General features: G+C 35.2%; 5 protein-coding genes across 7 annotated transcripts; 3 read left to right on the plus strand and 2 right to left on the minus strand.

Moving 5' to 3' along the window:
• Nucleotides 1–2,026: 2,026 nt before the first annotated feature.
• Nucleotides 2,027–4,947, plus strand: LOC142546126 (ninja-family protein mc410). Of its 2 annotated transcripts, none has more exons than XM_075653650.1 (2): nucleotides 2,027–3,047; nucleotides 4,192–4,947. In XM_075653650.1, exons 1-2 carry the CDS (start codon nucleotides 2,027–2,029, stop codon nucleotides 4,686–4,688), a joined length of 1,518 nt encoding a protein of 505 aa, XP_075509765.1. In that variant the 3' UTR covers nucleotides 4,689–4,947. The 2 variants fall into 2 exon arrangements, with proteins under 2 accessions (XP_075509765.1, XP_075509766.1); XM_075653651.1 differs by having other exon boundaries at nucleotides 4,195–4,947.
• Nucleotides 4,948–6,258: 1,311 nt separating this feature from the next.
• On the plus strand, nucleotides 6,259–7,908 carry LOC142544687 (E3 ubiquitin-protein ligase ATL42-like). The gene has a single exon (XM_075651723.1). The coding sequence runs from the start codon at nucleotides 6,350–6,352 to the stop codon at nucleotides 7,571–7,573; it is 1,224 nt and encodes a 407-aa protein (XP_075507838.1). The 5' UTR covers nucleotides 6,259–6,349; the 3' UTR covers nucleotides 7,574–7,908.
• Nucleotides 7,909–9,370: 1,462 nt separating this feature from the next.
• Nucleotides 9,371–10,799, plus strand: LOC142546129 (E3 ubiquitin-protein ligase ATL42-like). Its single transcript, XM_075653655.1, has one exon. The coding sequence runs from the start codon at nucleotides 9,390–9,392 to the stop codon at nucleotides 10,614–10,616; it is 1,227 nt and encodes a 408-aa protein (XP_075509770.1). The 5' UTR covers nucleotides 9,371–9,389; the 3' UTR covers nucleotides 10,617–10,799.
• Nucleotides 10,800–11,761: 962 nt separating this feature from the next.
• Nucleotides 11,762–16,257, minus strand: LOC142546128 (ribulose bisphosphate carboxylase/oxygenase activase, chloroplastic-like). The gene is made up of 6 exons (XM_075653654.1): nucleotides 16,029–16,257; nucleotides 14,971–15,081; nucleotides 14,711–14,809; nucleotides 14,451–14,561; nucleotides 13,486–14,022; nucleotides 11,762–12,376 (listed from the first exon to the last, which is right to left on the minus strand). Exons 1-6 carry the CDS (start codon nucleotides 16,179–16,181, stop codon nucleotides 11,825–11,827), a joined length of 1,563 nt encoding a protein of 520 aa, XP_075509769.1. The 5' UTR covers nucleotides 16,182–16,257; the 3' UTR covers nucleotides 11,762–11,824.
• Nucleotides 16,203–21,510, minus strand: LOC142546127 (putative glycosyltransferase At3g07620). Of its 2 annotated transcripts, none has more exons than XR_012820420.1 (5): nucleotides 20,140–21,504; nucleotides 19,925–20,055; nucleotides 18,690–19,038; nucleotides 17,543–18,508; nucleotides 16,203–16,816 (listed from the first exon to the last, which is right to left on the minus strand). XR_012820420.1 is itself a non-coding variant. In XM_075653653.1 (5 exons), exons 2-5 carry the CDS (start codon nucleotides 20,998–21,000, stop codon nucleotides 17,840–17,842), a joined length of 2,010 nt encoding a protein of 669 aa, XP_075509768.1. In that variant the 5' UTR covers nucleotides 21,001–21,057; nucleotides 21,405–21,510; the 3' UTR covers nucleotides 16,849–17,839. The 2 variants fall into 2 exon arrangements, 1 of the variants encoding a protein (XP_075509768.1); XM_075653653.1 differs by lacking the exon at nucleotides 16,203–16,816 and having other exon boundaries at nucleotides 16,849–18,508; nucleotides 20,140–21,057; nucleotides 21,405–21,510.
• Between the last annotated feature and the right edge of the window lie 884 nt (nucleotides 21,511–22,394).

Raw genomic sequence — 22,394 nt, forward strand, 5'->3', positions numbered from 1 at the left:
ACGATGAAGAGTTGTAATATTGATAAATTTAGGATTTTATATCGTTATTTTTGGTCTATTGTTGATATTATGGATAATACATACTCATGACTTTACTATTCTCACCTGAAACACACACATGTCTTTACCTAATTATGTTAAAAGGTAGGTTATCTTTTGCATTTGAAACCTTTGAATATGTACTTTCGGTCTAATTATAATAATATCTGTTGATAAATTGTTGAGGAATTTAAACTAAAGTTCAGTAAAAATTTAAACTAAAGTTCAGTAAGAATTTTTTTAAAATGATACCAAATTTAAAGGTTTTTAAATTAATTTATGCGCACAACTTATAAATTAATCACAAACAACATAATTAAATTTTAAACAAGAAATATAGTATCTTGTATCATGATAAGAAAAGCATTGACACACAATTCACATGGTTTGCTAGCCATATTATATAATAGGAATATGAAAAGGTACGTATTGGTGTAATAGCTAGCATTCACATGTTTTGCAACTTTCATTGCCTCTCCTCTTTTAAACACGAGCGATGCTTATGCCAATAATTACTGGTTATTATTAAACTAGATGGGTCGGGTCTTATGTAATCTATCACCAGATTCGTAGCGACCTGCGTATAAAATTTAATAGAGTAGGTCTCTTGTGAGACGGTCTCACGAATCTTTATCTGTGAGACGGGTCAACCCTACTGATATTCACAATAAAAAGTAATACTCTTAGCATAAAAAGTAATACTTTTTTCATGGATGACCCAAATAAGAGATATGTCCCACAAAATACGACCTATAAGACCGTCTAACACAAGTTTTTGCCAATTTAATATTTATACTCCACCTCAATATCGGTTTAGTTAGACCAATACATTTCTTGAGCAAATCAAGCTTGAGTGCTTAATTTACCTGGACTCGTCGTTACCCTCGTCTTTTTGTTTATTTTATAACAACTCTAGAAATGATGACATGATTATAATTTCAGATATAAGTTATATTTCAAACTGAAACCACTTAGTTTATTATTTCTTAATTTTTAAGAATAAATTAACATAAACACTAGACGTTTGTAAAATTTACAAATAGAACATATGTATATTTTTAGCACGAGAAAAGTAATTATTGACCAAAATAGTTAAAACCAAATAGCACGTGCTTCATCAGAATAATATTTAAAGTGAAAATAATAAAACAAAGTTGGGGTCTCTTGGCTTAGATACCGATCACATTACAGGGACTCTCGCTTCCACCACATAAACTCCCTTGCTTGCGTATTTTTCTTCATCCTCAGCTACAGGTATTTATTCCCTTTGTTTTTCAGTTTTCCCCTTTCAACTGACAAGCATTAATTTGCAACTGTGTTTAATTTTTGTGGGTTCTGCTTATTTTGGAGGAGAATTATTTTCTTCATTTTTTTTTTGGGTTTTTCGCACGATTACCCGGCTCTTTTTGTTGACCTACTTAATTAAAATTGGGTTTGTCTATTTATCTGGTTAGATCTAAAAATTGGAAGTTGCTTGCTTGATTTGGTTGGTTTGTTACATTTCTATCTTCTGTTGAGAAATGTTGTTTGACGATAGTGTTTTGTTGATCAACGTCGCAGGAATAGTTAATGGTAATTTACGGCATAGAAAGAAAGAGAAAATATAAGAAACGCCAGTCAAATACAAGATTTTGTGTAGTATTTGGAACGTTTTGTTAATTCTTTTTTAGTGGGTTTTATAGTTGAATTTAATGAACTTTGGTTCAATTTTCCTCTGTAGTTTACTAAACTTGATCTATAATATTTGCACTTTAAATTAAATGTTTTAGTATTTAGTCTTGCTGTGAGATGATTTCCTTGGATGAATATTTTCTTGCTTGCTTTTCGATAATACAGTACAGTGTCCTCTAATCAAATATGTTTTGATACAGATATTTAAGCCACAGATGGTTTCTTAATTACCTACTAGTGTTTTGAAGGCTTCATTGCTACTCGACGAGGTAATTATAGTAGAGGGTTAACAGTGTGAGGTTTTTATATTTTAGATATGGAAGATGAGAAAGGTCTTGATCTAAGTTTGGCTCTACCTTGTGGTGGAAGTAACAATTCACTGAAAGGTAAATATGGTAGCTCATCGGACGTTAGAACGGATGAAGGTGACAGAGGTAGTAAATTGATTAACGAGTTCAAAAACTTTCTAGAAGGTGGAAACCAACAACATCCCCTAAAATCCGAAGATAACTTCTATAAAAACTTTGGCAAAGCATCTGCGGATTCAGAAACTTCCAAGAATTCGATCACTGGGGAAACATGGGCTACAAATGAGAGGAGGTCGACTGAAGTTGAAGAAGAAAATAGATCTGGTGTAGGTGAAAAGAGAAAAGGCCCATTTAATGAGAAATGCCATCAGAAGAGGCATGAGAAAGAAACTTCTCACCCTGATTTGACTGATAAGAGTAGGACATCTCACATTTCCATAAAGACATGTGATGGGTCAGCTGCCGAAAATGAAGATGTAGCAGATTCAGAAGTCGATGGTTCGACATCAAGGCAAGTGTCTCGCTACGACGATGTCTCAAAATGTGTCGTAGTAAGTGGAAGCCTATCTGGTGCACGAAAGGAGCTTCATGCATTTGGTGATCCAAGCAGCAAAAAACATTTAGGTCCAAAGAGATTTGCCGTTTCATCAGAAAAGGAGTTCAATATATCGAACTTGCCAAATTCCTATAATGTTACTTTTCCATCTCAACCGACAAACCTAGCGAACATGACTTACTCACAATCTATAAAGGATTCTAATCTCTCTGGTGCACCTAGTGTTTCTACCTATCCGTTGCCTGTAGTGGTCCATGGTATGACTAGCGGAAATAGTGAGCGATCTGGTATCCAGACGGGTGTACCTCCCAATTTTCCGTTGATGTTTGGATACCCTGCTGTTCAGATTCCCGTATTGGACAAGGAGAATTCTCGGGGCATTGGTTCTCATCATCAACAAATTCACTCTGGTTTCTCGGGAAAGAATCCCATAAACTCAGACATGCAAAATGACAGCAGAAAGCTTAATCAAGGTTACGCTTTCATTTGTCATTATATCTTTTCCATGTTATTTTAAGTAAAATGTAGTACAAGCTGAAAGGCTCATCTTATAGCTCAAGAGTTTGAGATGTTCAACCAACAATCGACTAGATTAATGCATCATATTGGAAATGAGAGTGGTTGTTGAGACATGATCATGACTTGCACTTATCATCTGATACTGGTCTCCTCTCTTATTATCACAAACAACATAAATTGCATCGAGTTTCAGTTATCACAAAATTTACCTTTTTGAGTTATTGCTGTTTCCTCATAAAAAATGGCCTTTGGTTGGTTTGTAAATCACTTAAGCCATTGTTATGATCTATACTTTTGCTCCATGCTTCAAATTCAAAGCATGTTATCAATATGAATTTATTTATTCAGAATCTGCTTAAAAGTTTTTCAGTGCATGCAATCTGATGATCTTTTTAGCTCTCTGTATTATACTCTTACATAATTAAAAAAATATGCTCATAACATAATTTTAACTTCTTTTTAACACTCAACTTATAGTCCATGCTTACTTCTCATTTGCAGAGATTGCTTTTGAATCGATATTAATGCAAGTACTGTTTAATTGCTTCTTAAATAGTGATTTTATGAGATATTGACTCGACTCTTAATTGGAAGCAACGGTAGAATGATGTTTGTGAAAACAACAGATTTGTTGCCCTAGTCGCATATGAATTCTTATTCATCTTTCCATTCATTTTATTAATTACTCTTAATCCCGGAAACGAGCACCTATGGTACTCTCTGATTTCCTAGGTTGAAGTAAGACAGAAATATAGATCTGGTGTTATGCAATTTTACAGCAGATTGTAAATGTGTCCAAAAAGAGTACTTCTGATATTTCCCCTAAAATGTTTTTAAATAATTTTCTTCTCCTAATGCACATGCTATTGATCTATCATTTTTACACGCACATCAAAATTTTGGAACTCGTTAGCTATTTTGTGCAGCCACCACATGTGACATAATAAATCAATTGGTTTTACCATTATTCTTGTTCTTTTCACCTTGTCATTAGTTTGTACAAAAGTTTCAGTCTAACTGATTTTAGTTCACGGATATCTTTCAATTGGCCGTTGGAAATGCTATTGCCTTTCTTAACAATTTGTATTATTGGTGTAGCAGCCGCTCCTGTGATCGCTCACAAGACCTTTGAGTCTACACAGTATGATGGTAGAGCAATTGAACATGGAAAAACTAATGGTAAACAGCATGTTCGAGACGAAGGCTCTATTTCTCTTGCAGAAGGCGATCTTACGGGAAACAACATAACCCATCATGTGAAGGATACATCTGATCCCAAAGCCGAATCATTTCCTTCGGAATATCCTGCTATAAGACCAGGGATTGCTGCAGACCTGAAATTTGGAGGCTGTGGTACGTATCCAAACCTTCCTTGGGTATCTACTACCGACCCGAGTCCCAATGGAAGGACAATATCTGGTGTGACTTACCGGTACAGTCCTACTCAAATAAGGATAGTGTGTGCTTGCCATGGGTCCCACATGTCTCCAGAAGGATTTATACGGCATGCTAGTGAAGAGAATAGTACTCCAGAGTCTGGAACTGGTTTAGCATCATTACCGAATAGCAATCCGGCTGCCTCCGCACATAGCTGATTGTGAATGTGAAGATACTGAAAGGATTCTTTTTTCTTTCTTTCTTTTTTTTTTTCTTTGGCATGAGGGTGAATCAATAACATTGGCATCCTCCGAATATGCGATTGGACATCTTTCATATACCAGCTTTTCTGCTCGGTTTTGTTTGTACTTGCTGTTTATAGATGGTATGAGTGTCGTGTAATAATCGAAAGCATATTTCTCAGATATTATTTATGATATAGCATCTGGTAATGAATTTGTTTGAGCTTTGTATGCATCTAGTTGTTTTTCCTGATGAATTTCCAACGAGTACGCTGGGGGTGGATATGGAGTAGACCGGGAAATTCTGTGCGGCTAGGGGCGGATTTAGTGGAGATCTAGACGATCCCTTGCTTCTTTATTGAAAAAATAAAATGTCGTGTAGTGTTTTTCGGGGTAATCCATGTATTCGGGCTTCATGCCACTAATCTTGGGGATATCAACCTTCCTCCTGGCTTCCCCATATAAATCAAGAAACCCGTGCATTACATAGTCTTGGAGCAAGTTTTTACTCAATAATCACATTAGTTGAAATTAATTAAGCTATAGTTAGAGACGTGGTTAGGTGGCCGAAGGATAGATAAAATATTGACTGATTTGCTACCTCACAAATTAATGACAACTCAAGATGGTATAATGGCTAAGAGTTGCATTAATTCTTAGGCTTGTGATGTATCTATTAAACTCTACGTGGGCTAAATTAATTCTCCTATGATTTGTAGCTCATTTGACTCCAAATTCTTAAGTTTAGGACGATGTATCATGTTCGAGACCCAATTGTTATGTTATCCTCCTCAACTAAAAAAAAAAATTTAATTGCCTTATAATGTCTATTGAAAAAGAAGGCTACATAAAAAGGCAAAAGTAATTTGTAAGACTTTAAAAATTAAAATCATGTTAGAAACTAAAAATTAAATGGTCATCCCATGTGAGGATATTCGGTCAAAAACTGCCCAAGTGTATTCAAAATTCGATTGAAAAACGATTACTAAAAACCGATTTAAAAAAATATATATTGAACAATAATTTAGTATTCTGATTAATGGGGTCGATCGAATTAGTTTTGTTGTTATGTTTGGTTGCTTTGTTGACTCAACTGTTATACTTTTTTTAAAAAAAAAGATTAATTGGTTACATTGGCTGATATTATTTCGCAAAACCGAACAAATCAGATAATTATTTCAGTTTTTTCAGCTCGATTAGTCCGTTTTTTTTAATTCCATCGAATTTAATTTGATTATTTGTAAAATATCGAATACGATTAGTTCGATTTTTGGGAAGTTTTGAGAATTAAGTCAATTAATCTAGAATATATCCAATAAATTTCGTTTTGAAAGATGACTTCAATGGATAAGTGTGCAATAAAAGCTTTATCAGATAACATAAGCAAATACCTAACCCTACATTAACATTTTAAATTTTTTTAAAAAAAAGTAATAAAATTGGACAAATTGAAAGACATTAGGCCAAGCAAGGAAGAAATCAAGGAAACTGACAACTATTAAGATACATCCTTTCTGAAAGTTTCCATTGAAAAATATTTATGTATACCAAAGCCAACTACCCACTTGTAATATAAGTATAATTATTTTAATATATTAGTAGCCCATATTTTGATATTTGGAGATCTTAATTTCTACATGAATCAATTGATAATGACCAAATTTATCCCCTTTCTCCATTTCATTTTCTTGATCTTCATAATTGATGTTAGAGCACAAGTACAACAAAGTCCACAAGATTCAAACAACTTTCAGCCAAGTCTAGCACTCGTGATCGGTTTTCTGTCCATCATGTTTTTTCTGACATTTATCCTCCTTCTCTATGCCAAATTCTGCCACCGGGTGGCGAGTGTTCGGAGCTCGAGCCTGCGGATTCGAGATGGGCTGTTCCGGTCGAGGTCTAGTGCATCCGGGCTCGATAAAGCAGTGGTAGAATCACTCCCTTTCTTCAGATATTCCTCTCTAAGGGGATCGCGAGACGGGCTGGAATGCTCGGTTTGTTTGTCGAAATTCGAAGATGTTGAGATCCTTCGGCTTCTGCCAAAGTGTAAGCATGCTTTTCATATTGATTGTATCGACCAGTGGCTCGAAAAGCATTCCACCTGCCCCATTTGCAGGCGAAAGATTAGTCCAGAAGACGTTACCGAGTTGCCATATTCGAATAGTCTGAGGTTTTTGAGTAGCCAATCAGTTGAGCTAAGGGAATATTCCGATTCTGAGCTCTATGTTCAAAGAGAAGAAAATGGCCTTGGATCTTCAAGATTTAGCATTGGCAGGAGCTTAAGGTGGTACTTGTCTCGTAGTCGTAGGGGTACGAAAGAAGACGAATTACCGATACAACGAAGTCATTTGGATTCTGATCAATTCAACAAACGGTTCCACAGATTCAACCACAGGGTTGTTGGATATTCTGATGTTGTTTTCAAGAATCGTTGGAGCAACTTGAGCTCTTCCGACCTCGTGTTCTTGAATTCGGAGTTTCTTAATGATGCATCAAGTGCAAGATTTATTAGTAATAAATCCATGGAAGTTGAGGAGATTCAGAAGGAAAATGATCAGATGATGGGTACCATCAGCCAAACTGGACATAGTTTCTTGAATTTTCCAGGCCTTGCTACGATCTCGGATTCGACAAATAATTTAGAGTTCGGATCAAAGTTTCCCTATCCCTTTGACAAGAGATCCATGTCCGAAATAGTAGTTCATCCAAGAATCACAGAGTTTAAGGATAATACAGATTCATTTCTAGCCGAAAATAGCGAGTCGGAAAGAATAAGGAGGCTTTGGATACCAATTGCAAGGAAGACAGTGCAGTGGTTTACAAATAGGGAATCGAGGCCTCCAAATCCTCAAGACCAGTAAATTTATGATAAATGCAAACATGAAACAACATAGTATTCATCAATTCAGATTCGGGCATCTGGGTGGTCGAATCCTTGGAGTTCTTTACCTCTAGAACACCAGTTTAGTTCTATTGATTAATATTTTTTGGGTTCATACTTGTTTTAAATTCTCTTTGATTCTAGTAGGAGGAGGATAGTTAAATAGATTTGTACATTAAAAACTTCCAATTTTCTTTGTTTCAGTAATACATTTTGAAGAGTAGCTGTAGGATCTATACTAGCTTAGCTTTTTTATATTGGCTTGTTGACTGACAATTTGAACACTTTAATTGCAAGTTTTGATAAACAATTATATGTTAATTTTGTGGACGTGATTCCATTAAATTGAGAGAAGATTAGGTTATATTGTGTATGGGCAATCAGAAAAATTGAATGGTTGTGTTGCATATACGAAAATTAGGGGTATAACAAGGATATACAGAAACATGTGTCAAATATATCATATGATGTATCCGAAGATGAAGATGAAAAAACAATAACCACGTGAAAACATGATTAGAGTACGATATATACGTGGTTATATGAGTGGTAATCTATTTTATTGTAGGCTCAAAAAATGAAATCATTTGGCTTTATGTTCATCTCGACTTGAAGTTCTATTTGGAGCTTGATTTATTTGGTTAGAACTTGAATATCGAATCCTTATTCATGCTCAAAGTCAAGACTCAAGTTCGCTCATTTAATTTTGAATGAATAAATTTATTGGAAATAATAATAATAAGTTGATATATTAAACTTATGAGTTAAATGTGATATTTGCATTGTTTGAGCCTAGCTCGATTTCTATAGTTTTGAATAAAATTTAATAATATTTGAGTAGGTCTCTTGTGAGACTGTGTCACGAATTTGTTTCTGTGACACGGATCAACCTGGTCTATATTTAAAGTGAAAAATAATAACTTTTCATAAATCAGGATGGGGTAGAGATTCGTCTAACAAAAATAATGCGGTAGTTGAATTCGATCCGTTAGCACCTTTAATCCAAATATCATACCATGAATTTTAAAATGTATCGTATTTCATATTCGTATTGTACTATGTTTAACTGGGGCTGATCACGATTTAAATAGACACTAAAATCATCTCCCAAAAACTATAACCCAAATCTGATTCCTAAAAGCTATGTAAGAAAATATATATTGAAAATTTCTTTAACACTAACCAGTTTATTTATGTTAATTTATGTTTTTTGGGATCCATACATGTTTAATTCTTTTTTTATTCTGGTACGAGGCGGATATATATATATATATATATATATATATATATATATATATATATATAGTTTTCTACATCAAAACTCCCAATTTTTCATTGTATCAATCAATAATACATAGGATCAATACATACTCTTTTGTACTGGGTTGTTAAATGACTTTTTGTACAAGCACATTTGCAAGTCATGGTAAACAATTTTATGCTATTTGTGGCGACTGGCGGCACCATGTTAAAATGAGAGAGGATCAGGCTACCAAATTATGCTGTGACTCCAAAACAAGACTATGCACAGTCGGATATATCAATAACACAGATATGGTAAAGACACGATAGGAATACGTGTCAGACATGCCAGGTAATGGATCGGATGATTAAGACGAAAAATATATAATTCGACACGATAGTAATGTCGTGAGGACACGGCTATGTTGAGTGTCATACATATGTTGGACATGAGGGATAGGAATATTTTTTAAAATTTAGGATAAAAAGGTTAAAAAAATCATATTTCGTTATATCTATTATGTATAAGTTCTGAGTAAATCTATTAATTGAACATGATCAAATTATTTCTGCTTCTCCATTTCATTTTCTTGATTTTTATCGTTGATGTTAGAGCACAAGTACTACATAATGCAGAAGATTCAATCAATTTTCAGTCAAGTCTATCTATTGTGCTCGGTTGTCTATCCATCCTGTTTTTTCTAGCAAATCTTCTCCTGATCTATGCCAAATTCTGCCACCGTGGGGTGAATGTTCGGAACGCGGGCCAACGGATTCGAGATGGACTGTTTCAATTGAGGTGTAGGGCATCCGGGGTCGATAAAGCAGTGATAGAGTCACTCCCTTTCTTCAGATTTTCTTCTATAAGAGGATCACGGGAAGGGCTCGAATGCTCGGTTTGTTTGTCGAAATTCGAAGACGTTGAGATTCTTCGGTTGCTGCCAAAATGTAATCATGTTTTTCATATCGGTTGTATCGACCGGTGGCTCCGAAAACACTCAACCTGCCCCCTTTGCAGGCGAAAGATTAGTCCGGAAGACGTTTCTGGGTTTCCATGTTCGAATAGTCTGAGGTTTTTAAGTAGCCAATGTGGTGAGCCAAGAGATGAATCCAATTCTGAGCTCTATGTTCAAAGAGAAGAAAATGGCCTTGGATATTCAAGATTTAGCATTGGTAGTAGCTTTAGGTGGTTGTCTCCGAGGGGTACGAAAGAAGGCGAATTACCGACACGACAAAGTGCTGATCAATTCAAGAAACAGTTCCACAGATTCAACCACAGGGTGGTTGGTTGTTCTGATGTTGTTTTCAAGAATCGTTGGAGCAACGTGAGCTCTTCCGACCTCGAGTTCTTGAATTCGGAGTTTCTTAATGATGCATTAAGTGCAAGATTTATGAGGAAGAAATCCATGGAAGTTGAGGAGATTCAGAAGGAAAATGATCAGATGATGAGTTCTATCAACCAAACTGGACATAGTTTCTCGAATTTTCCTGGCCTTCTTACAACCTCAAATTCGACAAAAAATTTCGAGTTTGAAACAAACTTTCCCTGTCGCATTAACAAGAGATCCATGTCTGAGATAGTAATCCATTCAAGATTCACAGATTTTGAGGATAATACAGATTCCTTTGTTGTCGAAAATAGCATCGAGTCTGAAAGAATAAGGAGACTTTGGATATCAATTGCAAGAAAAACAGTGCAGTGGTTTACAAATAGAGAATCGAGGTCTCCCAGTTCTCAAGGCCTGAAGATTTATGATTACCACAAACATGGAACAACATAGTATTCGTCGATTCGGATTCGGTCATCATCCGGTGATCGAACGTTTAAGAGTTCTTTACCTCTAGAACACCAGCTTAGTTGTGTTGATCTATATATTTTGGGATCCATAGTTGTTAATTTCTCTTTGATTATGGTATAAGGAGGTAGTTTAATAGGTTTGTACATTAAAAACTTCTAATTTTTTTTTATTTTTTTTAATGTTCAGTAATACATTGAAGAGTAGGATATAAACTTGCTATTTTATATGGCCTTGTTAAATTTTAAATACCGACTTTTTGTACACTTCAGTTGCAAGTCTTGAAAAATAATTATATGTTTTTGATTCTCCTGCCAATACTATTTCGGAAGAGCTTGTGACAGATGACTTGTTCAGTGCAGTTACTCGATTAACATTATTTGCATTATCTAATATGCACCGATCAAAAGGCAGTAACTGTAGAGTCTCACGTGATAAAAAAAATTTAAAATTAAAATGACCTAAGAATAATAAGTAATTCTTATAGATTTTTCGTAAATAATTTAAAATAGAAAAAAGAGAAGATTTGGTTTCGAGCGACTAAAAAAGATCATTTGGCCTTTTGTATTAGTATGATATATAATTATTTGCGATAACTGGATTGATTTAATTATATTTCCTTTTTAAAACAATTGAATTGATTTTAGCATAAAAGATTGATTATTAGTTAATTTTTTATTGACATGAATATTTAGTTAGTTAATCAAGTTTGCATTTTGGGAAGATGACAAATTTGGAAATTGTTATATTCGTCATGAAAATCAATAGTACATAAACAAGATCTGTCAGTTAATAGCCAATATATGCCTAAAACCAAATTGCTTTGAAAGCAATCGACAGCTGCGGGTTATTATTTGAAAAGTTTTTCAATTTCCCAGCATGTCGAACAGTTAGTTAATCAGCACCCTAAGCAGACAGTAGAGATATATCAAGATAGCTTATTTTAAGAAGTTTTTACTTTACTAAAGTAAAAAAGAAAAAGAAAAAGACAAGTCATGGATCAAAAACTTTTACTTTTCAAAAAATAAAATACAATTATTTTTTTGTTCATTCAGATTCTCACAGTGAATAGAATGAAGATTGGGTATATGATTCAGGGCCATTTAACACAAAATCACAGAGAGTAGAGTTAAATAGTATTTGGTACATAATCAATCATACTTGTTTATTACATTATTCGACTTCCTGTCTCTTTAGTCGACTTTTACTCGTTGTGACAGTAGTTTAAGTCCAGCCTCCAAATCGACCAGCGTGATCGTAAATAATTCATCACCTTTCGATTCGAATGTAAGCCTCGAATCCAAGTTCTCTCTCGCGTTATTCAACATATGATCCACCAATCCCCCATTCATTTTGTTCCTTAGCTTTTCACTACTGTTCTTCTCTATCACCGAAACCATGGCATCAAAAGTGCACCCCTTTTCGAGCTTAAACCCGTATAATCGACTCTTTTCATCCTGTTTTGTCATCTTTAATGTCAGCATCTCAGCAAGATCTCGGGTACTATAGTCATCGAACTCGAAAAAGTGTGTCACTCTTCTGCAGAATCCTTCGTTTGAGGAGAATACGCGCTTCATTGGTTCGGTGTAACCAGCGAAAACTAGGACGATATCTCCATCTTCTAGTACAGACATGATCTCTTCCAACGCTTCAAAACCATAATCACGGTACGTTGATCCCTTCTGCTCGGGTGCCAATTGGTATGCTTCATCCACGAAAAGAATGCCACCCGCGGCCTCTTCGATCTGCATCATGAGTATTGAAAAACGTTTGCATGGTGTATGATAATTAGAAAAGAATATGCATCACGAGTTGATAACACTATGTTGTAAGGTACTGATTTCTTCTAGAGATCAAAATCGAGAATACTCTTGAGTGAAAAGGCAGCTATTTTTTAGGCTGATTTGGAGTTTCAACCCAAAATCACGTTTTAGAGCAAAGACCATAGACATCTGCCTTTTGTTGCGGATTTCACTGGAATAGGATCCTGTAAACACCGAGCCGGGTGTATTGCCAGCTAGCCAGGTTTTCCAATCAACTAAAGAGCAAGGCTAGCCAACCTTAAGTCAATTAAGAAGAATTGAGAGACTCTGCTAACCAAAGAAGAATCTGATTCCATTATGAGGTAGTGGTATTATCAAACACGCAAAAAAACAAGCAACGAATCCAAAGACGGGTAAAGCCCCTGAACTATAAGATAAGTAAGCCTCCACAGACCATACGAGGGACCTCTACTCTCACTTTACCGTGGAAGAGAGAGAGCAGTGCGACTTCATATTTTGCTGCGATCAGTTTACTCAAAATAGTCTATTTTTACTTAAAAAACCTACGTTTCATATGATTTTATGAAGTATTTTTTAATAATTCCTGAGGATGCTAGAAACCCTCTCAAGATACACCCAATGCATACTTCTAAAAGTGACACAAATTTTCAGTCGAAACACCATTGATGTTATGTTAATTTCTGTTTTCTCATTGATCAGCCACAAACCCAAAATGGTCGAGCAATCATCATATTCTTACTTTCTGCCTCTATATTGGTGGTCGACCATCGACACTCGTATTTGGATAAAATTAAGGGTGAAATGCATTTAGTCCCCTATGATTTTCCAACGCAGCTAAAAAACCGTAAGAAAAAATAGACTCGAAACCCTCTGTCCTCCAATGATTTACCGTCCATATACATCTTTTGCATCTCTTTTGACCTTACAATGTGTTAGATCATCGAATTTATAACCTATTAGAAACTTCCCAAGATTTCTCAATACCTACTTTTATGATGCTGCATACTTTAGTAGGAAAAGATTGCAAAAACGAAATCGAAATTATCTATAAGAATCACACAGTTAATTACCTTTTTTCTGGTTTTTGGTCCAGTTTGGCCCAGATATTCCCCCACCAAATCCGATCTCTGCACTTCTGTCACGTTATTAGAAGAAAGCACACCAACAGAATGTAGCAGCTTGCCCAATATTCGTGCAACAGTAGTCTTACCAGTCCCCGGATTCCCAAGAAACGCCATATGAGGCAACTTTCTTGGACCCAAATTTATCCCCATGGCGCGACGTTTTTCATCCATAAGTACCCCCTTCGCCCACTTCTGAAGCTGCTGTTTCAGATCGCTTAATCCAACTATCTTCGACAACTCGCGATCGAACTCGTCCATTTTTGCTTTTATTCCATCACTACCATCCTTGTAATTCCTTGGTTCTTCGACATTTTGGTACTTACTCCACGAGTAGGCAGTATTGTAGACATCATTGTTGTAGTTATTGCTGTTGGAGGTATTGTTGTAGCTGCTCTGTCCCGTGTATTCGCACCTAAGAAGTTGGCGTAATTCTTCGTGTTCATAGCCTGTTGCAGGTATATAATTGAATGCAAGCATGCCCTCCTGCTCATCAAAATTTTTCACCGTCAATTCCATCGGCAGATATACATATAGAAACGGATAAAAGAATAACACAACATTTATTTCTAGTCATGTAATACACATCCTATGATATTCTTTTATTACTTTTGTACATTTGATCACCAATTTTAGTTAAATAAGTAATCTCTGTCAATTGATTTTGGTCATTTTCACCTAAATCATTTACCAATTCATCACATTATATACAACGACAAGACTAAAACACCACATTTATTTTATATTAATCTTGGCCATTTTTTCCAACATAGATGAGTGATTTTGGGAAGAAAAGTGGAAGATTTCGGCTAGAATAACTAAATTTCGCAGCTAAAATTAATTATGGCGTAGACAAAAATATCAAAAATATCAAATCCTAGTAGTTCACGACTAAAAATAAGAACTATGCATACATCGTCTGCTGCAAAGCAATCGGCATTGAACTCTAACAACAGCTTGACTATCGAGTTGTCACCAGATCGCAGCGCAAAACCAACAGCAAGATGCAATGGAGTCATCTGATTCTGCAATTAGATTAGATACAAGAGATCAACTAATAAATAACACAGTAAAAATTGATAGTATATTTACATACACAGGGATATAAATTTTTTTCAAAACAATACAATAAATACTTTTGTATGAAAAAAACTAGGCAAATTAAGACACAAACATTAGTTCTGGCGTGGACGTCTGCACCGTGATCAAGAAGAATTCTTGCTGATTCAACACACCCGTTTTTAGCCGCGAAGTGTAATGGAGTCTCACCATACTGCATTCAACAGAAAATGAACAAATCTGAGACCGCATCCATGGACCTGCAAAAAACAAGACTCTACTCGACTATCTATGTTCCCAACTAGTTCATGTTCGTTCTCGTTTTTTGTAAAGATAAAGACAAATATTACAAATAGATAAAGATGCTATACATACAACATTTGTAGCTTCCAACTCTACGTTCACCGATCCTCTCCATTCAAGCAGATACTTCACTATCTCATTTCTGTTGAGACCAGCAGAGGCATGCAAAGGTGTCTGTAACATCTGCATAGATCCATCCCACGAAACAAAACGATACGAGATATTTCAGGAAAAAATGATTCTATATTATATAACGATAAATTCCAAAAAAAAATTGCCATAATTTGATTCTTTCATTTGAATGTCCAAGGTCTATGTTAAGATTGATAACTCAATCCTAAAATCTAGTTTAAAGAAGGAGGATTATCAAAGTCCATATATAAAATTCTCACGGTCCAATACATAAATGTTAACTTTGGCTGATACCATCTTAAGATTGAGAAGCTAGCTAAAAAAGACTGGATTGTCCAAATTCTTATATATAACTCCAAAGAACTTAATCCAACACACTCACCTCACGTCCGGGAATGAACAATTAGAACGTGAAGTTTATAAGACATTAGTGGGTGGCCACAGGACAATCCTACATATAATGATGGGTTTGAACCAAGATCGAAACCTATCTCTGATATCATGTTAAGATTGAGACTTGAACCTAATTTCATTCCAAAAACTAGCTCATGAGATGATGATTATCTAAATTGTTATGTTCGAGCAAGCAAAAATGACATGGTTTATATATACAAATCTCAATAACTTCATCCCACCGATGTGAGACATCTAACAATATAAAACATACATTTGAATACAATGGTAGTGTCTAGTTTGATCAAAATAAATTATAAGAGTTAATATAACGAGATCAAAGAGACACCAAGCATGATTATCTAAAGAGATCAATAATTTTTTAACTTAACATGTCCACGTTGACTTTGGACACACACACACATGGCTACGATCAATTCGAAAGCAACATCTTCCATTAAATCGATACTAATTAACGGTATGAACTAATCAAAAAATTGGAAACTAGTACGATTAATCCACATGTAAATATGATTAAAAAGAATAACGATCCACTAAAAAATAACTCCATATATAGATAGATATATGTTAAAACGTGTACTGACAAGAATGCTTTTCTCATTAGCGAGCAAAGGGTTGCAGACAAGCAGCCTGACCAATCCAGGCAGATCTCCAGATTCGGCACATGAATGAATGGTGATATTGTTGCTGTTTCCAGAAACAGAATTCTTGTTCTTGTTCTTGTCCTCAATCCTCATCCTAATCACTCCCAAATCTCACTTTCTTCTTTTCTTTTTTTTGAAAAAGGTTTTAGAATTGGTGGTGGTGGGATTTTGATGGAATTAATCAGAGAGGATTGAAGAAATAACAATGGTTTTCTTTGGTTGTGGGAAGACAAAGTCAAACTTATCATTATATTTGAATATATACATGTGTGTGTTTACAGCCAGCCAGCTTCACATGCATTGGACAATTTGGTTGACTTTTAAGATTTTCGTGCAGCTTGTTCGATGAAGTCGTTGCCTTTGCGCGGTTGACCGACTCGTACTCGGTATGATTTACAGTTTCTTAATAATGTACTCAACTTCCATGAGTCTTGTCTATATAATTATCCTATTTTGAAACAATTTTTTTAATTTTAATATAATTGATTTGAAATAAACGCTTGAGATGAGAGATAAAATTTCGGATGTGTCTGAATCAATTGATTTGATTATGAACACTTATAATCCGAACTGGATTTATTATTTATTTATAAATTAATAAGATGAAGATATTTTTGTTGTACGTACGTAAAGCTTGTGTCTACATAACAAAACGGGCATTATCACATATGTTTCATACACATAATTTAGACTGAATTCTGTTCCAACAATTTCACCAGATTTGATCCCTCGAAATATAAAAAAAACATAGATTTAAGCCCCATCATGACTACATTGTTTAAGGGAGAGATAAGAATTTGACAGACTCAAACATGAAACAAAGTGTTACATTCATGAGATGATATTCACAGGAAATACGTTTTAAACTCGTCGAAGCCATCTATCCGCGAAACTATGATGATGATTGAGGGATTCTAGTTTTGAAGGAAGGAATGGTTGTAATTCACGTCTACTATCCAAAGAGTTGGTAGGTAATATGTGTGATTGTTCTACCAAGTTGGTTATCATTAGTAAATCAATGGAATTAACTTTGTTAGATTATCGTCACTGAATGAGCATGAACACGATTGGAATCCCCAGCATTGAGCCTCACCTCTGGGGAGTAACTCAACAGAAAGTTGCCTTGCGGGAGAAAAAAAAAAACCTGAAAATTTTATAGTTTTTCTTCAAAAATTCGAGTTTTTCCTTTCGAATTCATTGAGTCGCCCTCCTGAAAACTCTTGAATCTTCCTCTACTCACCTCCCCCCAACACAGATAGTCTATCCTTCTAGGCCAACAAGAAGCGTAGCAAGACATATATACAAAAACAACCACCTGTCAAAGATTAATCATTCAGCTCTATAAGTTACACTCGAAAATTTTCTAGCTTTTGTTCAAAAAGCAACTTCAAGGCAAAGCAATCAAAAACAAACTAGTCTGGCTCAATCAGTAATAGACTTCAAACCCAACATACCGTACTCTGTTGTTGTCCCCTCCATTCATCTGTTGCGGATGGCCCTTAGATACATTTCCTTGTACCTAAACATTATTTTTTGGAGAGAAGCACATTTGCCTCCTGACTTTTGAACAAAGGCAAAAAAACACTGGAAAAAATAGGCGCAAAACCCCACAGTTTTTTACAAAATGTCACAAAAAACCTCAAAATCTTTTTTGCTCCCACGTTTTCTTTCACATGGTTATTTTTTGCCCATTTTTAAACAACACGGGGGCAAAATGCTTTTTGCCCTGTTTCTTGGAGCTCCAAGCTTTGCTATCTCAATTTCATTTGAAAAACTCGATTATACCAGATGGAATGCAGGGTCATGTGGAATAAATCATACTTCAAAGGCTTTTGGTGCCAAAGAAAATGTTGTTGAACTCTCCGGACACCGAGTTGCAACTCAAGATACTTATTTTCCGGTATAGAAACCAGTATTTTTTTCAAATCCGGGATATCTTTCTCTGCGAGAATAAATGAAAATGCATCCCAGTTCAACACTTCAAAGAAAGGCGGGACAAAATTATCCGATATGATGACAGGTACACACTCATAGAAGATGGCTTCAACCACTCTTGGGCTGTTGACTTCGTGACCTTTTGGGCAAATACAGTACTTGCTGCTTTTCATATGTTGTATATAATTCCTTTTGCTTGCCACGCCTGGTGGCATGGGACCAAATATTTTCATATCAGACTCCTTATCTTTCCAGAACTCAAGCAAGATTGGACGGAGATACCCGTGCATATTTCCAGCGTAAAAGGCAAGAATGGTCCTCTGAGATGGTGGCTTTCCTCCTAGATCTCGAAGTGGATTTCTGGCTGACCGGATGTATGTTTCTGGAAGAGAGACATCCCTTCCTATTTTGAAGCCTGTGGTTACATCTGCGTTACATAGGGCTTTAATGCAGTGTTCCATGTGGTGCCTTGTTTCGTATGGAGCCTATACGACTATAAAGCATTAGTTTCTTCAAAGAAAAGGTTGCAAAAATATAGGAATGCTAGTTCAAACCATCAATCAATAATGCGCTCTACTTTCCTCAAAAAATTCCTTACTGAAGGGCGTGGAAAAAAATTATAAGTGGCTTAGTTCGTGTACCAAACAGAAGTAGATGAAGCATTACCCAATCATGGCAGGCAACAAGAAAATGGTCAGCTCCACCAGTTCTGTTCCAAAAACGGTATTTTGCAGCGACTTTTTCAGAATAATTCTTCAAATATCGACGAAGGTTTGTTCGGTTATGGGAATTTCGCACGTAAAGTGAGTGTTCTAGCATCCGTGAACTGAATGGCATATAGAAAAGATGAGCTTTTCTTGGATCTTTCACTTCAAAATTCTTATTTCCTTCCATCAGTTTCATGAACCATCCCTCAGATGCATACAATCCCTTAAGTATTGGTTGATGAAAGATCGGCTTTTCACCTTCCTTGTATACATATACTTTGAGTACACGTTCCATGAGTTCATAGCTCCTGCCATAGGAAATTGCTTGATTAAATAAATACCATGAATAAGAAAACTTCAAAAAGTTTCACATCGCACATGAGTGTGAGCATGTAATAACATCATTCATGGATTTTAAACATTTCATGAGTTGCGACAAGATACTGCTGTAGGAAATAAAAAGTTGTTTCCCCGGTTAACAAGATGAGCTGTCTAAAAATGCAGAACACCGATGAGTATGACCACAGACTGAGAATACAAGATTTTAGAAACTCTAGCAAAAATGACACAGAAATCAAAACTCGAAAACTATAAATGGTTTATGTGAACATAATGCATTTACGCAAAAAAATTGATCCATATAACGAAGACCCATGTGAGTCCCTTTATATATAATCCAATGCCTATTGCTGGAACAAGGCTACTTCTGTTTGTTCATGAAAACGGTGCTAAAAATTTTCACAAAAATCCATTCTTTTATTTTTCTACAACTCTCGCAAGAACTCGATAATTAGTCTCAACAAAAAAAAATAAATTTCTTTCATTCATTCACTCGTTCAAGCACATAAGAATGACAGAATCAAGAGCAGTTATGATAGAAAATGCAGGCTATTGTTTTATTTATTTAACGTGGATTTGTACAAATGTTAAACAAGGGCAATGATTATAAAAAAAATCGAGTTATATTCAGATGTGTTTACGTAATATATGATTGCAGCAGACATATACGAGGCATATTAATCCGCATTTTATGTTTAGCATGCGTTAGAGAGTCTTTGGAACTAAAAACATAAAGGCAGGGGCAGAATAAGAAATCTAAACCAATGCCAATATCAGATAATATAGTATGGGAATATATTACACCAAACACAAAATGTGTTCATTCCCTTAAACTGACGTATTATAGACACTAACCTTTTGAACATAGAAATATTTCGAAATAGAGGAGCATAAAGTTCCTGATCATTCTTGAAAGCTGGCGCATTTTCAATTCCGAACTTTGCTGTCAAAATTTCCTGGTCATGCTCAGACGACCATCTCGGTTTCTAAAATTCAACAGTAAAAAGTTAATATTTATCACCTGATGAAACAAGATATAGGCGATGATTTAAATTATCAAGGAGACTCACACTGGCACGTGAACTGGCACGATTTCGAATAAGTAACCTTTCCATCTCATCTATTGTTGTCACTGTTTTAGGTGGCATATCACACCTCATCTTCTTCTTAGCAGGCTGACTTATCGATACTTTCTCACTTTTATCAAATGATACATCAAGGGCAGAACCATTGGCTTTCCTAGCATCAAATTCCATATGCTTTGAATCAAAGGAATTGTTCAATGAAACTGTAGCTGGTTTGACCAATACAAGTGATGTATTATTAGAGCCACCATTTGAAGTTGTTTCATCTATTTTTCTTGTATCAGCGTCTACTATAATATTTCCTGAACTTCCCTTCACAACCCGAGCAAGAGAAAAGTTCTGCCTAGATTCACCACCTCCGATTTGTAAAAGTTTATCGTTATGTATCACAAACAACTCTTCCGTGTCTATATCTTCATCATCTAAAGTTTCATCCTCTACAAAATCAAAATCATCATCCATGTCAGTACCATCTAAAGAAAGTTTTATCTTCATTTCCTGGTCTTTCTCCATCAGCTCTTTTTCGTTCTCAGTATCTCCGCCCACTTTATAACTGTTACTGATTTTCCTTTTTCGCACCAACTGAGATTCGCTATTCAAGTTTTGGTTGGCAACCTTATGTCGGTCGTTAGCAATCCCCATATCACCAGAAGATCGCTTAGATGATTCACTTTCCTTCACAAATTCGTTGTTCTTGGTATCCGGAAACAGCGAAAGAAGGGTGTTCACATCCGGTAGCATCAAAGACTGACAAAATAAATGAGTTAAAGCCACCAAACCAACCAAGAAAAGCCACCTCCTTTTCTCCATTTGAAGTAGAGTTGAGATTTTAATGGAATTATCCATAGAAAAAATCCAATGCACTACAACCTTACCGATCCGCGGTCCACAACTCACAAAACCCTGAATTCATGAAAGCCTATTCACTTAATTTGCAGGCTCAAAAACACTCCAATCACAGTAAAAATGAAAGAAATTGCAACCAATTCGGATCTCAAACTATATCTCAGGAATCTTGATCGTTGCAAAATTAGCCTGTTAATCTTCACATACCCAAAAAAGAAACAGACACATGGAGAAGAAAAAAGGCTAAAAGAATGTCAACTGAATTCCAAAATATTTCTTCAGCAAAAGCCATCCACCATCGCCATCGCCATCGCCATCATTTATATATTTAGGCACTAAATATTCATTTTTTTCTCAGCCACTAATTACAGTGAAAGTGGAAAAATGGGGAACAAGAAACATACTCAGTATCTACTCTCGAAGGAAATTTGGTCAAAGAGCGAGCATCAGTAGATTCGGAAGCAAATTGTCGGTGCTCAGCAGGAAAAGAACAAGCTTCGACTCAAATATAATTATAAGAAATAGCAAAAGACTACACCGTAATTTTGATATATAAATTAAAAATAAATTTAAAAATAAAAAAATGACCTCAATCATATTTAAACCTAAAACCTAATTCCTATCCACTAAACAACATATAACTTACATTAAAATTTGAACATTTTATTAATATATATAATTATTAAAACAGACCATGACACCAAAGTTTGTTACTCTAAATGTCTCAAATTTAATAGAATAGTATAAATATAAACAATTCATCCGAATTTCAGCTGAAGTTTTTTTACAAGAATACCATTGGGAAAAAAAAAATTTGTCACAATTTTTGGCTCACAGGATTATGAAAAGTTGATTTTTTGAGCACTTTTGGATTCTTCCGAGAAACATTCAAAAAACTTGAGGATGAATACGCAGTTGTAATTAAACTTCTTAGAGTAGATAGTCTGTGAGACAGTCTCACGAATTTTTATATGTGATACGGGTTAATCCTACCGATATTCACAAAAAAAGTAATACTATTAGCATAAAAAGTAATATTTTTTCATGAATAACCCAAATAAGATATGCGTCACAAAATACGATCCGTGAGATCGTCTCACACAAGTTTTTGCCAACTTCTTATTTTTTTTGTTTAATAAATTCTAAATTTGTATTAATTACATTGTGTGTGTATATTATTATTATTATTTTTTAAAAAATAGCATAATCCTATAGATATATAGAATTGGACGTCAAATAGAGGTTATAATCGGCAATTCCCTGGAAAAAATAAACATAAAAACTTGGACTGGATTAGGATCTATTAGTTTGTGGGCTACAATAACACTAAAACCATTGAGCTGGGCCTTAGGTTGTGGGTCAGTGAGATTAAAAGGCCAAGATATTAACTGATG

The sequence above is a fragment of the Primulina tabacum genome, chromosome 5 (assembly GCF_025594145.1).
Source record: "Primulina tabacum isolate GXHZ01 chromosome 5, ASM2559414v2, whole genome shotgun sequence".
Classification (NCBI taxonomy): Eukaryota; Viridiplantae; Streptophyta; class Magnoliopsida; order Lamiales; family Gesneriaceae; genus Primulina; species Primulina tabacum.

What these genes read in the sequence shown, in the direction of transcription:
- LOC142546126 (XM_075653650.1), top strand. Translation starts at nt 2,027, where the DNA reads ATGGAAGATGAGAAAGGTCTTGATCTAAGTTTGGCTCTACCTTGTGGT. An exon ending in CAGCAGAAAGCTTAATCAAG is followed by an intron (nt 3,048 to 4,191) that starts GTTACGCTTTCA and finishes TTATTGGTGTAG; the next exon opens with CAGCCGCTCCTGTGATCGCT.
- LOC142546127 (XM_075653653.1), bottom strand. Translation starts at nt 21,000, where the DNA reads ATGGATAATTCCATTAAAATCTCAACTCTACTTCAAATGGAGAAAAGG. An exon ending in GTGCCAGTTCACGTGCCAGT is followed by an intron (nt 20,056 to 20,139) that starts GTGAGTCTCCTT and finishes GTTGAATTTTAG; the next exon opens with AAACCGAGATGGTCGTCTGA. An exon ending in AATATTTCTATGTTCAAAAG is followed by an intron (nt 19,039 to 19,924) that starts GTTAGTGTCTAT and finishes TTCCTATGGCAG; the next exon opens with GAGCTATGAACTCATGGAAC.
- LOC142544687 (XM_075651723.1), top strand. Translation starts at nt 6,350, where the DNA reads ATGAATCAATTGATAATGACCAAATTTATCCCCTTTCTCCATTTCATT.
- LOC142546128 (XM_075653654.1), bottom strand. Translation starts at nt 16,181, where the DNA reads ATGAGGATTGAGGACAAGAACAAGAACAAGAATTCTGTTTCTGGAAAC. An exon ending in CTAATGAGAAAAGCATTCTT is followed by an intron (nt 15,082 to 16,028) that starts GTCAGTACACGT and finishes GGATCTATGCAG; the next exon opens with ATGTTACAGACACCTTTGCA. An exon ending in GACCAAAAACCAGAAAAAAG is followed by an intron (nt 12,377 to 13,485) that starts GTAATTAACTGT and finishes CTCATGATGCAG; the next exon opens with ATCGAAGAGGCCGCGGGTGG.
- LOC142546129 (XM_075653655.1), top strand. Translation starts at nt 9,390, where the DNA reads ATGATCAAATTATTTCTGCTTCTCCATTTCATTTTCTTGATTTTTATC.